General features: G+C 39.9%; 1 protein-coding gene across 5 annotated transcripts in view; it reads right to left on the bottom strand.

Annotated features, from left to right (window-relative positions):
- Positions 1 to 15,760, bottom strand: part of COL18A1 (collagen type XVIII alpha 1 chain) — a 98,023-nt gene that overhangs the window by 63,109 nt on the left and 19,154 nt on the right. For all 5 annotated transcript variants that reach the window (XM_026685364.2, XM_087950578.1, XM_026685363.2 and 2 more), the window contains exon 2: positions 5,142 to 5,686. In XM_026685364.2, coding sequence (XP_026541149.2) covers positions 5,142 to 5,686 — 545 coding nt within the window. The remainder of the gene's footprint in view (positions 1 to 5,141; positions 5,687 to 15,760) is intronic.

The following is a 15,760-nucleotide window of genomic DNA, read 5'->3' as shown; positions in this document are numbered from 1 at the left end:
TTGCATTGTTAATTTTTATGCTTCCAAACTTTGACAGCAAACCACTGAGTTGCAAGTTTTTGGTGGGGAAGAAAAGAAAACTGGTGCATTGAGCAGACAATAGCACATCTATCTGTGATTTAAAAAATAACACTACATTTGTGGAGGGTCGGGACAAATACACAAAACTCCATAATAACAATATCATTACTTATGCTGCTGAAAAAGAAGAACTAATATGAAACTTCCAGCCCTAGCCACAAAAAAGGTACTGCTGCTAATTTACTGAGCTCTAAACTATCAAGAAATTATAACTAAACAATAGTATAATCTATCTGGAAATGGAGAACCTAGATTTATGTCTCAACTCAGTAGCCTCCGGCATATTGGAGTAATGAATGGTTAGATTTAAAGAGGCAGACACAATGATTGCATTGTTTCTTAAACTCAGGTCCCTATTGAACCCTATGATTCAACCATAGTTCCTGTCTTGCTTGAACCCTGAACAAGAGAGTCTCTCCTTCTCTCTTTTGATAGCTCCTCGGTTTAAAAAATGATCTCCCCATTCTTTTCCGTCATTCACATCTCTACGACAGAATCCTAGAATCCATTCTCCACACCCCGCCACTCTGCCTCCTGAAGCATCTCTTCTCATTCATGTATAGATTCCTGACAAGATGTGGCAAACATTTCTGTGCAGTGAGATCTTGATCTGGGATATTGCCATATTCAAGGGTATGGCTGAGATATCTTGTCTCACTGTAAACACACATATAGTATGTGCTCAATCTCCAAGGATAGATACTGTAAGTGGAAATAGAAGCAGGCAGTGACAGGCCAGAGGCTGCAAGTAGCTGCATGACCAGAAATGGCAAGAAAAAGATCCCTCCATGATGTTTATACATTCTTAGAGAAGAAAAGGCATGGACAGGCTGGCCTTCTGTGAAATTATTCTCAAGAATTTTTTAACACCGCCTCTCAGGTCCTAATTCAGTGTTTCTCAACCTTGGCAGGGTTAAGATGGGTGGACTTCAACTCCTATGGTTTCCTAGCCAGCATGCTGGCTGGGGAATCATGGGAGTTGAAGACCACCCAATCTTAAAGCAGCCAAGGTTGAGAAACAATGACCTAACTGCTCAGTTGATTCCCTACTGCTAATCAATCCCATCTCTGTGTCATGGGAACAAGGCACGTGGAAGCTGCTAACAGAAAACAGTGTAATTACACCTGAACATAACGACCAGTTCCGAACTTATGGAAGATAATAGGGAATTTCAATATTCCTTGTTTATTTTTTTAGCATGCTATTGATTGCTTTTTTCCTTAGCTGAGAGATTTGGTTGTTAAAAATCTTAGCAATAGTTGTTGCCTTCTTCATAAACTAATTCTAGACAATGCAAGATTATGTAGTCATGGCATGATATTAATATGTAATTCTGTTTAAATGACCATGCAACCAAATTCAACCCGGGAGGCTAGCTCTGATTCTGAAAATACTTCCTTATGATATCTTGCAGCCAATCAAATTTTATTGTGAGTTATAATGAAAATAAATAAAAATGAAATCATTGTTTCCTGTTCTTACTTTTCACATTTTCATTGGTGGGCGAATCCCCACAAAACATTTTTAGTATAAAACTAATGTATTTTATGGATTTTGAAAATAAAACTTCCCACTATACATTGTAATACACCAATACAGTGGTGGGATTCAAATTTTTTTACTACCGGTTCTGTGGGCGTGGCTTGGTGGGCGTGGCAGGGGAAGGATACTGTAAAATCTCCAGTCAGAGGTGGTATTTGCTGGTTCTCCGAACTACTCAAAATTTCCGCTACCGGTTCTCCAGAACTGGTCAGAACCTGATGAATACCATCTCTGTACCAATAACATTTTAAACGCAATTCTCCAAATTTACCTTAAACATCCACCATCAGAGTTTGCATATGGGCCTTTGTTTTTAGCCTTCTTGTGCAGATCTTTCTCATGGAAAGACCCTGACCTCAAAAAGTAGGCAGAAAATCACTTCAAATTTCTCAGTATTGTATGTTTATTAGTGTTCTCTAAACAATTCTTCATCCATTAGCATGTCATGTTACTACTATGTGCTTGTGTTCCTCAAGATAATCCGTATTTCCTGTGAATTTGTTTAGTCTTGCTGCTGTACAGTATACATTTGAAATACAACAACTTTTTAAGTCCAAAGAACCTGCCAATCTAAAAAATGTACAACTTACCACTGATCAAGGGAGTAAAAACCATAGCTGCCTTTTGGACTTTATTACTTGGTAAGAAAAAAAAGGAAAAGGTAAAGGAGTTCCTGCAGGTTTTACTCTGCCAATCTATAGGGGACGGTGCTCATCTCTATATTAAGGCCATTGATACAGTGCCGTCTGAAGATATTTCTGTGATCATGTAACCAGTATGACATCACAGGGTCTATCCTTCCTACTATATTTTTTATTCATGAAAGAGAAGTTATCTATTACTTATCAATTGTTTGCAATTTCTCTGATTAAAGTGAAACGACTGGCTAAGTGTTATTGTCCTAAAAATGGTCAGAAAAACACCTTATAAGTTTTATTAGGAAAAAAAGTTGAACCTGGCAATTAAAAAACAAACACCAGACAGCAAATAAGTACCTTGGATGAGTTCTGCTATGTGGCTGAGTGCTGGATCTGTCAAGTATGCATAGACTTGCCTGAAGGCTTTCGTGGCTAAAGAGCAGGGTAAACACTTCAGCACACTACTAGAATTATATCAATATTCAGTCATGATTGGTGTTCATAATTAGCATCTGGGGGCATGATGGCTCAGTGGTTAAAGAGACCCAAGCACCATGCAATGGGGGGGGGGGGTCCTGTTGCTTGTCCCAGCTCCTGCCTGGCCACCTAGCAGTTCGAAAGCATGCAAATGAGAATGGATAAGTAGGTTCTGCTTCAATGGGAAGGTAACCGCATTCTGTGAGCCTCGGCATATAGTCATGCTGGCCATATGACGGTGAAAAATGTCTTCAGATAACACTGGCTCCCTTGGCTAAGAAACGGAGATGAACAAAGCCCCCTAGATTCGGAACCTGAAGCATCACTATGATTCTGAGCAGTAGAGTAGTACTGCAGGTGGCAAGAGAACTAAAAACCTATTCTATAGTCTTCTGTGATGATGTCCAGGACTTTTGAGTCTCTCTGGGCAAGCTAAAAACCATAACTGATTGTTACAAGTACAGGATAACTTTATATACAGATTTTCTATAATACTTTTGTAAAAATGAGGTTGCCAAGAGTCTAACCCCATAATCCAGCCATTTTTGCCCCCATAAGGCAGAACTGAAAACTTCTCTGTTCACCTCTGAATTATAAATGTGTTAGAAACCTATTAGGGGAAACATGGTTTATTCTAACTATGAACAGAAGAAGCAATAGCTTTCTAGTCTCCTTGGCACCCTGCACAAATGGGAAACTGAACCTATAAGATGCTGTTTACGCCCTTCAGCAATACAAGTTCTAATCACATACTGTCTCAAAGCATCATTAAACATGTAAGCTCTGGCATAGTGTTGGACTAATTCGCTGGATGGCTTTGAGCTTATCATTATGCCAGTGGTAGACCATGGATAAGAATGACTCTGATTGTTCTTAACATACATCAACATCACTTCAGTGATTGCTGCTTCCTCGCCTGAAGTCTGAGTTAACATTATCAGCAGGCTTCTTGGGACAGGATAATGAACTGCTATTGCAGATGGTGCAAAATAAAATTCCTCTCACTCTGTTCCTTAAATCCAATTAATGTCTATACATAATTACATATGTCACCTATGCTTGCTGGTATTTGCTCTTAGAGAGACTACATTAGTCTCCATTTTAAATCAGCAACTGGAAATATTTTAGTATGTCTGGGTCAATCCCCTCCTACTAAGGTTTAGCACTTATACTTCCTATATACTGTATTTCTGCGACACCTGAAGCTTGAAGAAAACATCAGCTGCATGTATGTACTATGGATAATTACCTACATCTGTTTCTGAGTGGGGAGGAAAGTCCTCTCTAAAGTCTGCACTGAAAAGCAGCAAAGTTTGCTTTTATCCTCCTTCCTACTTAATTTTTAACAAGGGTTGCTGGGGGGGCGGGGAGAGGGAGAGAATCCTCCATGTTTGTCTGGAGCCATTAGCGTCAGAGGATTTCTGCTTCTCTCTATCCAGCAAAAAGAAGAATGCAGCAATGGATTTGATCTCAGTGGGGAGCCCAGGATAAACCTCAGGAATCACTAGACTGGCAAATTAAACCAGTGTCTGAACATGAACTTGAAGATGAAAAATGTTAACTATTTTCACTTCTTCTTCTTATGTTTTGCCTCTGAATATCACTACCACAGAAATGGTCTGCAACCATTACCTGCAAATATTTCTCAACCAATCCTTCACAAATGCCGTTAAAAGAAAGGAAAGAGAGAGAATAAAATCCAAAGGGCACTTTGATATGTGGATAGAATGAACACACACACAGAGAAAATAGAATGGGGAAGAAAACAGATTTTAACCACCAGCATATTTATTTATACAGGTTATCCTATGTTTGCTGCAACGTGAACACTCAGGAACTCAATTCTGTCACATTATTGATTGTGGTCTGTTGAGTTGCCAAGTATGCAAAGCTAGATTGAGAGTTGTTAGTTGCACACCTGACATGTTTCTCAATGCATTCCACATATTGAATGTGGTTTCTTCTATATAAGTGCGGAAAGGATGTCGCAGCCCTCTTTCAATTTTTTTCTTCCATAATCCTAGATCTCAGATGCATAAAACAGAGAAGGAAGTAAATAGATTTTTTTTCCAGAATGACTAACACTTATGCCAAATAATGTTGGTGGCATGGGGGCTGGGGAGAACAAATATTATCCAAAATGTTTTGCAGTAACTCATAAAACATAGATGCTTATTCATTCCAGTACTTCTAATAGTTCCTGAATTATACACAGTTGAAAACAAACAGATAATGAAAGATAGCTAGACAGATATATGATGGAGGATAAGACACAGATTGAGTATGGGCATCAAGAGAAATCTCCCACATCATTAGGGGAAAAATAATTAATCTTTGCTACTGTCACTTTTGGAAAAACATCCATTTATGATAACCATCTCACTGGAAATAAGCAAGCTCACCTGGTATTTATCAGGATCTGCACCTCCAGCTTGTCCCACAAAAAGTCCTGCTCCTTCTTCCAGCTCTATCTTCCCAGATGACCTCTCAAGATGAACCGTCTTAAATTCTTCACACTCCATATAAAGCACCACATTGTAATCCCGCACGCTGAGGGCAAAACGAGTCCACAGATTGACCAGGGAAGGGACAGAAAATGTGGCTGCAACATTGGAATTTTGAGAGCCAGGCTCCGTATAGTAGAATATGATCTGCTGTTTTCCATCTTTCACCTCAGAAAGCTTCACACCAACGTAGATGATTGACTGGGAGGCATCCGTAAGAGCGAAAAGCACCCCTGCGTTGTCTGAAGTGGGTTGAATGTAGAACAAGAGTGAGAAGTCTCTGTAAAAGGGGCTTGGGAGATGGTACCGTGCCACTTGTCCTGCATTGGCATCCGGTCTAAACACGTAAGCAGGACTTTTGTCTGGGCCATAGATTTTGGTTATCTGGTCTGGTGGAGGATCTCCAATCAACTCTAAGAGACCAACTTCTCTGCTGAAATTTTCTGTTAAGAAAAGAAATTGGGTAGTTTCAGAAACACCAAGGACAGTGCCCAACATCCCCTGGAAAATCTCTTAAGAATCAGAGTGGGAAAAAGAATAATCCTGAGCTTAGTTCTATATTGAATCCCATTTCTTCTGCCCATCCATATAGCCCAGCTATTTCCAAGCTATAGATTTTTTTTTAATCTCCCCAAAATATTCAGTTTAAATAACTTGTTGCACAGTGAGGAAGGCATGTTGAGTGTCATCGTTCTGAAACAAGTAGGATTTCCAGATGGGTCCAGTGTTCTACAAGATTACCTGCTTTCACTTCAAGAAATGTGGTTGTGTGACAAAATTCTATTTAAATTTTAATTGTAATCTTCTAAAGATTCAACAGTTCTCTCCCTCCCTCCCTCTCTCTCCGTTAAATAGACAAAGTTGCTGTTAGTTACTAACCTAACCAAACCTAGATATGGTCCTAAATGAGCCAGGATGCTCTGCTAACAGAAACTCACCCCCCCCGTCCCTGATCACCCCTGCCCCAACTGGAGTATTGCAGTATAGTCTGCATGGAACTGCTCTTCAAAATGACATAGAAGCTTCAGTTGGTCCAGAATGTGGCAGGCAATCTACTAGCTAAAAACTTTGGTAGTGCAGGATTACATCTATTCTTAGGTCACTGATTGCCAAAGGGCTCCTGGGCCCAATTCAAAGAATTGGTCATTACCTATACATTGTGGGGCTAGGATGGGCCTCTTGGAAATCCCACCCCAATGAGAAATCCATAGGACTGAAATGAGGTAACCAGACTTTCCAATAACAGCATTTTGAAAGAGTCTGCTATTGCAAACCAGGAGTTCAGCTCCATTGATTTTCCTTTCATCAAGAAAGCCCCCTGAAGCTTCTTTATCCCAACAGTCCAATCATATCTTTGGGGGTCAAACAGTGTTTATTGTGTTAAAGATTATGACACATTATATCAACTGTCTTTTTTGTTTATTGGACATTGGCCAGAATCCTAGTGATGCAGGTGGTATACGAATATCATAAAACCAAGAAATAAACAAATATGTCAGATAGTGCTGAGGAATCAGAATGAATTAAAACAATAGCTGACCAGAAACTTCAGGCATAAAATCACATTCTGCAATCCCACCACTTTGGCATTCTCCTTACATGAAGAATGTGGGTGGGAGGAGGAATACATCAATTTTTCAGATACTCAGTCTTGATCTCTCAAATCACAAAAAATCTTCAATGGTTTCAGAACTGATCTGAAATATATATAAATGATTTCTTATTTCAGGCTACCAAGTCAGTTGTGAATAATAACAGACATGTTGTCACAGCATCTAACCCAACAGTTTTTTTAAATTGGCTGGGTTTGAGTAAGTTTTTGAACCACAAATCAGTCAATCTCATTTTAACCATGGCTATATTTGAACAACACGCTAATTCAATATTTGAAAAACTCACTGTCAAATTAAGTGCCAGTCCTATTAATTCACCCAAGATAAGATAGGTGGCTATATAAATTAGATAAATAAAATAAATATTGGATAAATTTATTAGTTAAAATTAGACTTTGCTGTCAAAACTTCATATGGCAAGTTTCATGTTAGAAAAATCATTTCTAAATTACTGCATTAATTAGGACTTTTTCTCTTGTAAATGCATACAATCAAACTCCAGCTAGAAGAGTGGAGTGGAGTAGGGTAGGATAGGGATAGGGATAGGGATAGGGATAAGAATGGAATGGAATGGAATGGAATGGAATAGAATAGAATAGAATAGAATAGAATAGAATAGAATAGAATAGAATAGAATAGAATAGAATAGAATAGAATAGAATCTTTTAATTCTAATTAGTGGCAGTTGCATATGCATTAATAGAAAGATACCAGTTCCTTTGAATGGCTAAATGTACTACACAGGACCAACAGTGATCTAGCAAACTTGGAATCAGCAAGTTTTTAGAAAAAAAACACACCCTATTTTTAAAAGAGAAATGAACAAGTCTCTCTGTTCTTCTTTCTAGGCAGCACATTATGCTTTATGTACAGAATTCAACATATGATATTTTTCTTAAAACAATTCAGGGAACTGATTCAGGGAACAGATAGCCTACAGCTCCATGTCCAGACTCTCAGGACAGTAGAGATAGCAAAGGCACTTTGCACTGTCTATTTTCAGGATCAGCGCCTACTATAACTTGCTTATAAGTTCTTACAAATGCCCCCCTTGAGTGTAATAGGCAAGAAAAGTTATTTAATGAGATCATTTCTCTCCCTCCCCACATTAGCTCAGCCAGGCATAATTCCAGTCGGCCTTTCTTCAAAATCAATGATGAAAATGACAATTTAAAAAGATTCAAGGGAAAGAATTGTTAGGTGGAGGGAAGAAGGTCAAGCACCCCGTTCCAGGGACCATCTTCCTCTTGCAATGTCTTCTTCCCTCCTTCTCCAAGAAATAAATCTGGAAAATGAGTTCAAAAACAGCATTGGAGAATGTAGACTATCGCTTCCATCCCTGGTTTGGAAGCACATCTGTGTACAGTAGCAACAAAAGCAGTAGTTAAAACAACTAAACTTAAGTTGGGAGAACTCTTTAACCTGGTGCTCAAAAGCAATTTCCGTTACAATTCAAGTGTTGAATTGTGCTTGGAAACTAACTGGAAGATACTAAAAAAAAGTATTTAAAGTTCAATAAAGAACATTTTCTAATGGCAGTTCAGCACAAATATTTTAAATGAAGTACAGCTTCCAAGCAATATGTAAAGACAGCTGGAACATACATTACAGGCAGTCCTTGACTTGTGATGGATCTGCCCAGGCTACTTACCACCCAGATTCAAAGTACCAATGGCCATGTCCCCCCACAATCATGTGATCGCATTTTGGGTGCTCAGCAAGCAGCCCACATTTATAGCTGTTTGCATTATCCCATAGTCACCTGATTGCAATTTGTGACTTATTTGCATTTACTTCCAATTTCCAGCAAAAAATCTACTCATTACAAACAATGGATTTGCACAATGACCACAGTTTTTTCTTAGCAACCATTGCAAAAAGGGTCATAAAATCAGGTGCAGCCACATAATAAGCTGCTCAATTATGGTCGTAAGTCAAGGACTACCTATTTTGGGGTATATTTGGCTTCCAGTTTGACTAGCAGAATTGTTAGTGGAATACTGCTCATTCCTCATTTCTTACTGATATTTTTGTACCATTGAAAATGAAGGACCCAGTATATCTATGGAGTGATCAGCCTTCCACAGTTTCAGCCTAGACTGCAAGATCTTCATTTTGACAAGTAGGTCAAGGAAAAGCAGGAATTCAAAATCCACCCTCAGGCAGGGCTCTGTTCCACAAGAAAAACATTTTACGGATTTTCAAGACTTCCATGAAATCTATCACAGACGCAGCATCTGTTGCTTGCTGGCAGGGACCAGACACAAGGGACTAATTCACACCAACAACAGGATCTATTTTGTTTCAGTTTGTATTATTTGGATGGGAAAACATTTCTTCCTGCACTACAACTGGAAATCCCTGCACAAAGTCTCTAGTGACTCTGCTTAAAGGAAAGCTCACTGGAAAGCTCATCCTGAGAATACAGATTCTGCAGCGGCTGCTTCCTTTCCCGTTGTGGCCCCAAGAGAGACAAGACATAGAATGTCATTTTTATCTCATCGTTTCTTTTTCTGGATAGAATGGGCTGAGGATTCAAAATCATTTTGCATAGAATATATTCTAGAAATGTAGCATAACCAATGGTGAGAGCCCAAATACTTTGCATATGTTTAAGAAACTATGAGAATGGAAAACCAGAGTTGATAAATGAAAACTGATAACAAAGTTGTGAGCTGAATCTACAGTTCAAACCTACAGATTTCCTCGAAGAATTGAAATAATCTTCTGTTCAGATAAACATCATTCTTGCAACCACACAGCTGTATTTAAGCCAGGATTGTAATGAGTCATTCACCATCTCTAATCTAAATAAAAAGGCTGAGAATTTCTAAGCAATCTGAAAAGAGACACTGGATATAAATTTCAACCTGGCTCCGGATGGAGCAAAAACAGAATGACAGGCAATTTACTTTTTAAAATGTAGAGCCACTTTTATAGACTTTCTTGCATGGCAGGTTTAGGTAATGAATTTAATCTCTTTCATATGGCAGCCAGAATATAATAAGCAACAAGGCGCTTCTTCTGCCCATAAAACAGGATGAGTAACTTGGCATCCAGGTCCTGAAATCTTTGGATGCAAATAAAGGGGAAAAATTAATCTGATAAAATAAGAAACATTAAATGCATGACTTAAATTTGGAGAACAATCTTATTAAGTATATGGAATTAGACATAATCCAATAGTAATAATTAGATTTGTCAATGAAGTGAAATGTAGCTTTTGCCCTGTCCCGGCCCATCTGCTATGTTCTGGAGAGCAACCAGCAATGGCAAATAGTGTCAACTCAGCCTGAAAAAAACAATCTGTCCAGCCCTCCTTTTGCACTAAAGGGAACTGCTCCTGTTCCTCAAAACTTTGAGAATGGTACATCCACAAAGTACCTTAAATACCACCATTGTATGGACAACAGGGGCAACCTGAAAGCCAGAACAAAAAACTCACTACGTTTTGAAAGAACAAGAACAAATAAAATATTCACACGGACAGAAAATGCAAATATGTTCTGATTTAATAACCATTTTGTAGTTCTGTATGGAATTAAGGAGCTAATTTTAGTCACACTTTACATGAACATAAAATGAAGACGCACGATAGGGAGACGGCATGTCAACTTTAATTCCTAAAATATATGCATTCATTACATTGCCTGAACAGAAACCTCCTCCAGACTCAAACTCTGTTCAGATATGATAATGAGTGTGGGTGGGAAATGACAAGGTCTTTCATTGCCCCATTCACAGACACACATTCACCCTATGTACACATAATGTATGAATAGGGCTGAAACTGCTGCCACAAGAACTCTTTTAATAGTCTATGCAAAACTGCAACATTCTTTGTACTTACAGCTCCTTATGCTCTTTGTATATGGAAGCCCTAAGCATAGTTGCTGTTCCTGTAAAATGTCAGCTCCAAGCTCCCCCCCCACCCCCGTGGCAAATGGTCTTGCCCAGCCTATGCCTTTTTCAAGTTGTTTATTTACTTATTTAAAACATTTCCATAGCTGCCTGTCTTATAATATGACACATTTGCAGCATGCAGTCAAAACAAGCATGAAATGGAGAACCCATGGTCCTCTCGATCAGTGGTGGGATTCAAATTGTTTTACTACCGGTTCTGTGGGCATGGCGTGGCTTGGTGGGCATGGCAGGGGAAGGATACTGTAAAATCCCCATTCCCTCCCCATTCTACTAACCTGCTTTCCAGCTCCGTTCTCCTGTACAGGCAACAAAAGAAAACCCAGCCGATCACCTGGGACTTGGCAGGCAGAGAATAGATGGGGGCGGGGCCAGTCAGAGGTGGTATTCCGAACTACTCAAAATTTCCACTACCAGTTCTCCAGAACTGGTCAGAACCTGCTGAATACCACCTCTGCTCCCGACAGTGCTGATCTCCAGCCACCTTGAGCAAAGGGACATCTTATGTACAATAGCCAACAGGTAGTCCTCGATTTACAATAGTTCATTCAGTGACCATTCAAAGTTACAACGGCACTGAAAAAAGTGACCTATGGCCAATTTTCAGACGTATAACCATTGTAGCATCCCTACGGTCATGAGATCAAAATTCAGACACTTGGCAACTGACTTATATTTATGGTGGTTGCAGTGTTCTGGGGTCACATCAGAGGTGGTATTCAACAAGTTCTGACCAGTTCTGGGGAACTGGTAGCAGAAATTTTGAGTAGTTCAGAGAACCGCCAAATCCCACCTCTGACTGTCCCTGCCCCCATCTATTCTCTGCCTCCCAAGTCCCAGCTGATCGGCTGGGTCTTCTTTTGTTGTCCTGCACAGGAGAATGGAGCTGGAAAGCAGGTTAGTGAGGTGGGGATGGAATGGGATTTTGCAGTAACCTTCCCCCAGGAGTTGGGAGGGAATAGGGATTTTGCAGTATCCTTCCCCTACCACACCCACCAAGCCACGCCCACCAAGCCATGCCACGGCCATCAAGCCACATGCACAGAACCAGTAGTAAAAAAGTTTGAATCTTACCACTGGGTCACATGATTCCTTTCTGCGAACTTCTGAAAAGCAAGGTCAATGGAGAAGCCAGGTTCACTTGGCAACAGTTTGACTAATGTTTAACAACTACAGTGATTCACTTAACATCTGTGGCAAGAAAGGTCATAAACTGGGGCAAACTCACTTAGCAACAAAAATATTGGGCTCAATTGTGCTCATAAGTCAAGTATTAAGATGAGTTAGAAGGCGGGACCCAGCCAACCTTTGGCTAATCTTGAAAAAAAACTGAGCAGGGTTCATCATTTCAAATTCAATTTCCATAAAGGAAATTTCAGGGATGCAGGTGGAAGTAGGGAAAAAAGGGGAGAGGGATCCTTAAAAAAGGCAGTGGCAAGCTACCTCTATATTATTATTGCCACCCCAATCCCTACCCCAAGCTTGGTTGTATCTATGTAATTAATAGAAGTAAAGTTCAACTTGCAAACTTTTCTTACTTAGCCTAATATCTAGAAGGTCTATTTTGTATTACATTATGATGCTCAGGCTTCACATTCTCTTCTTCCTGACCCCACTTGGTATACACGGTCAATGAAGGAATGGTCATGGAAGACCTTCATGTGAGAGCCATATGGGATAGCCAATGGTATTCCTTGCTACCTGTAATAATGAAGGAAAAGCAGTTTAGCTTTATATTTTCTGATTAGGTTTACACCACACAAAATGGCCCAGCCATTTCCTCCCATAGTCCATCAGCAAACAGGCCTTTGGTGATGATCTGACATATGCTGGTGTGTCTCAACCTTGACTTCTATGGACTTCAACTCCAAGAATTAACCAGCATCATATGCCATTCGTTATCTTAAGGAAAATCAACATTAACTGAAACTTTGCTAAGCATTTGGTGCCTGCTGTCACAATTTTCAAATCCTACTGTAATTTTTCACTTCCACGTGTGCTTGAACAGATTGTAATCCATGTGATATTTGCTCATGCAACATAGGATTAAGAATTTATTGTATTACATGAAAAGATCAAATGAATGGCCGCTTCACATAATCCATCTGTCCAATGCATTTTCAGAGTATCTCTCTTTCATCAGGGAATTGCTCTGCTTCCAGGATAAGAAGTAATGAATGGAAACATATCAAAGAGAGATCCAACCTAGAACTAAGGAGAAATTTCCTGAGAGTGAGAACAACTAATCAGAGGAACGGCTTGCCTTCGGAAGTTGTGTGTCCTAGAACACAGGAGGTTTTTGAGAAGGGATTGGACAGCCATTTGTCTGAAATGCTATAGGGTCTCCTGCTTGGGCAAGGGGTTGGACTAGAAGACCTCCAAGGTCCCTTCCAACTCTGTTATTCTGTGTTCTCTATAAGAGAGGACTCTGAAGCGACTGTGATATCCTAAAGTACCAGCACGTTCAATAGTTCATGGTCATTCTGCTCATGCTCTAGGGACTGTCCTTTTCAGGGAAGAACACAGCTGCAAGAGAGAAAGAAATCTTTAGCCTTGCTGATTTTGGCTAGATGAGGCAGACATGAGGAGATCCATCCAAATCTCTGTTCCACTCCTAACAGCGACCTTGTATTACCTTTCTGTAACTTTCTGTGTAAAACGAAATAGATCTTGCAAAGCCAAGATTCTGCAAAAAAGAAAGCACTGCCCTGTGCAAGCAAAAAAACTGGCATGCACACGAGAACATAAACTTCAACTAGGGAAAGAATGATGCTCCTATCATTCGCTTTTCCACCCACGACCTCTTTCTCACATGCACAGTTATTAGTCACTCTGAACTCAACTTTTTTCCTAATTGCCCTTTCCCCTGAGTGGTGGAATACTGAGCAACATATATTGCAATACGACAAATTGCAGAAGCAACTGTTTGTTGGATGTGAGGGAACATGGTGCTGAAGTGAGACAATTTCCTGAAGACATAAAGATGACATATTGTATAAATGCACAAGAGGGGAATAATAGCCTTAACATGTATATTTTGCAGAGAAACGTTTTATGGAAAAGCTAAATTGACAGATTGCTACTTATACTTTTCTTTTTTCTTTTTTTAAACTGGCAAATATCCCTCAGCCACTCTAAAGTGCTTATTTTATATTCCTCTATATAAAATACCAATAAAACTGTCAAATAAAATAGGCCCTTTATAATGTGGTACAAGGTACAAAAATGGATAAAATCTAGCCCCTCACCCAGGTGATTCCATAATGCCTTAATATCTGGTTAATCACTGAAATGAAGAACAATTTTTGCTCAAAGATACCTCGTAAGGCACATCTGCAACCATTGCTTTCCCAGGATATCTCCTGCAGTACTCTGTGTCATCTTGCATCTTGACTTGAATCATAATAAGAGCTTCAGTTCCAAAAGTTTGTGCTTCTTCTTGTTTCTCCCAAAGTCAAAGGCCAGCACTGTTTTCTCACTTGGCCCCTTCACTACTGCAGTCAATCAGTCAAACTTGCCCCAGCCAGTGCTTTCCAGATGTGCCATTTGGTCCTGCTTGCAGCTGACTTACCGTCCTTCCTCTCTCCCACTGTTTCTTGCCAACCTGATTAACTCTGGCAACAGCAGGGGTGACACAACAATGCCGTGTTCACAGGCATATGAGTGATCCAAATGGAGTGAGGACGGATGTTATAGGGGTGGTTGCCCACTAAAATGTATATGGGTCTGTGAAAAAGACAACCTCTGGCTGTTTGAACACACAGAGAGGTATGAGAAGGCTCGTGTGTGCATTTCCAATTAAAGGAAGTACAACTAATCATATATTTTTTTCTGCAGTGGTTCCATTATTTCCTCATTAAAGATCCTTGTAAAATTCTGGAATGAAAGCCTCATCCACAGCAGCCTCTATGTTGCCTTGGAGTCAGCTGGGCACCCTGCGCTCACACTGCATCTTTGCAACTCAGCATGCCAGACTGCATCATCCACAATTGGCAGCTTTCCTCCACTGAACCTGTCAATCATTTTCACCCCACAAATAGCTCACGAACAGGATACCTAGGCAGTCTCCTGTTTACAGGTGGGTTTTTTTTAAAAGAAACAATAGCTTTTGATCTTTCACTGCTTGGATTTTTATTTTTGCGTTGACTTATCAACCCATTTTCTGATAATTGTCCTGCTGCAAGAAGAAGTCCAGAGAGGGAAATTTATGTCACAATTTCTGCATATTTGACTCTCATGTTTGGAGTGTGCGTTGTGTCTTTTATCCAGCGAACGGCCCTCTTCGTGTCCTATAATACTCAGTGCATGTCAGCATCAAGCTCCATTCTCTCACAGTTTTCTCTATTAGGCACTTGTTTTGAGAGATACGATTTCTCAAAATAGTTTGTGTCACTGACACGAGAAAGTCAAATTTGTGTTGGACCTTGCTCTTTAGCCCAGTTAGAATATTTATATGCCATCTCTAGGTGCTCTTTGATTACCTTTTCCTGGCAAGGGAAGCTTTTCATGCATACAACTTGAGCAGGTGAAGGCCAAGTTCTACAGGCTCCTGAGGGAATATGGTGGGCTGTCACTTCTTCTCATTCCTCACCCAAAGTGAGTTTGGGTAGCTGAAAATAGTCGGGGCTTGCTTTTCACAACCAGTAGCCTACCTAATGTTCTCCAGCGGCAATGTGCTATTTGGTTATAGAACTCCCTGAAAAGTGCTGGTTTTGGTTCTTGAGAACCTGTCACAGCTGAGGTATCTTTCAAAAGGTTTCACTGCCATGCCAATACACAGGAGATACGTGCTCACCAATAAAAGAAGAAGAAGAATTGCTGTACTACAGCTGCACTTAAATTGCACAATCTCAATAGGAAAACTCTGATTGGTTTATACATTGCTGATTGCTCAAATTTTAGGGCACTTCATGTTTGGAGTGCACTGGTTATTATCTGGAATTCAACAGAGCTTCTTTGTGCTTGCAATGAAAAGTACAAGAA

The sequence above is a fragment of the Notechis scutatus genome, chromosome 1 (genome assembly GCF_049901735.1).
Source record: "Notechis scutatus isolate UNSWTSFEM ecotype Mainland chromosome 1, rNotScu1.2, whole genome shotgun sequence".
Taxonomy (NCBI): Eukaryota; Metazoa; Chordata; class Lepidosauria; order Squamata; family Elapidae; genus Notechis; species Notechis scutatus.
This window is presented reverse-complemented; position numbering and strand designations above follow the sequence as displayed.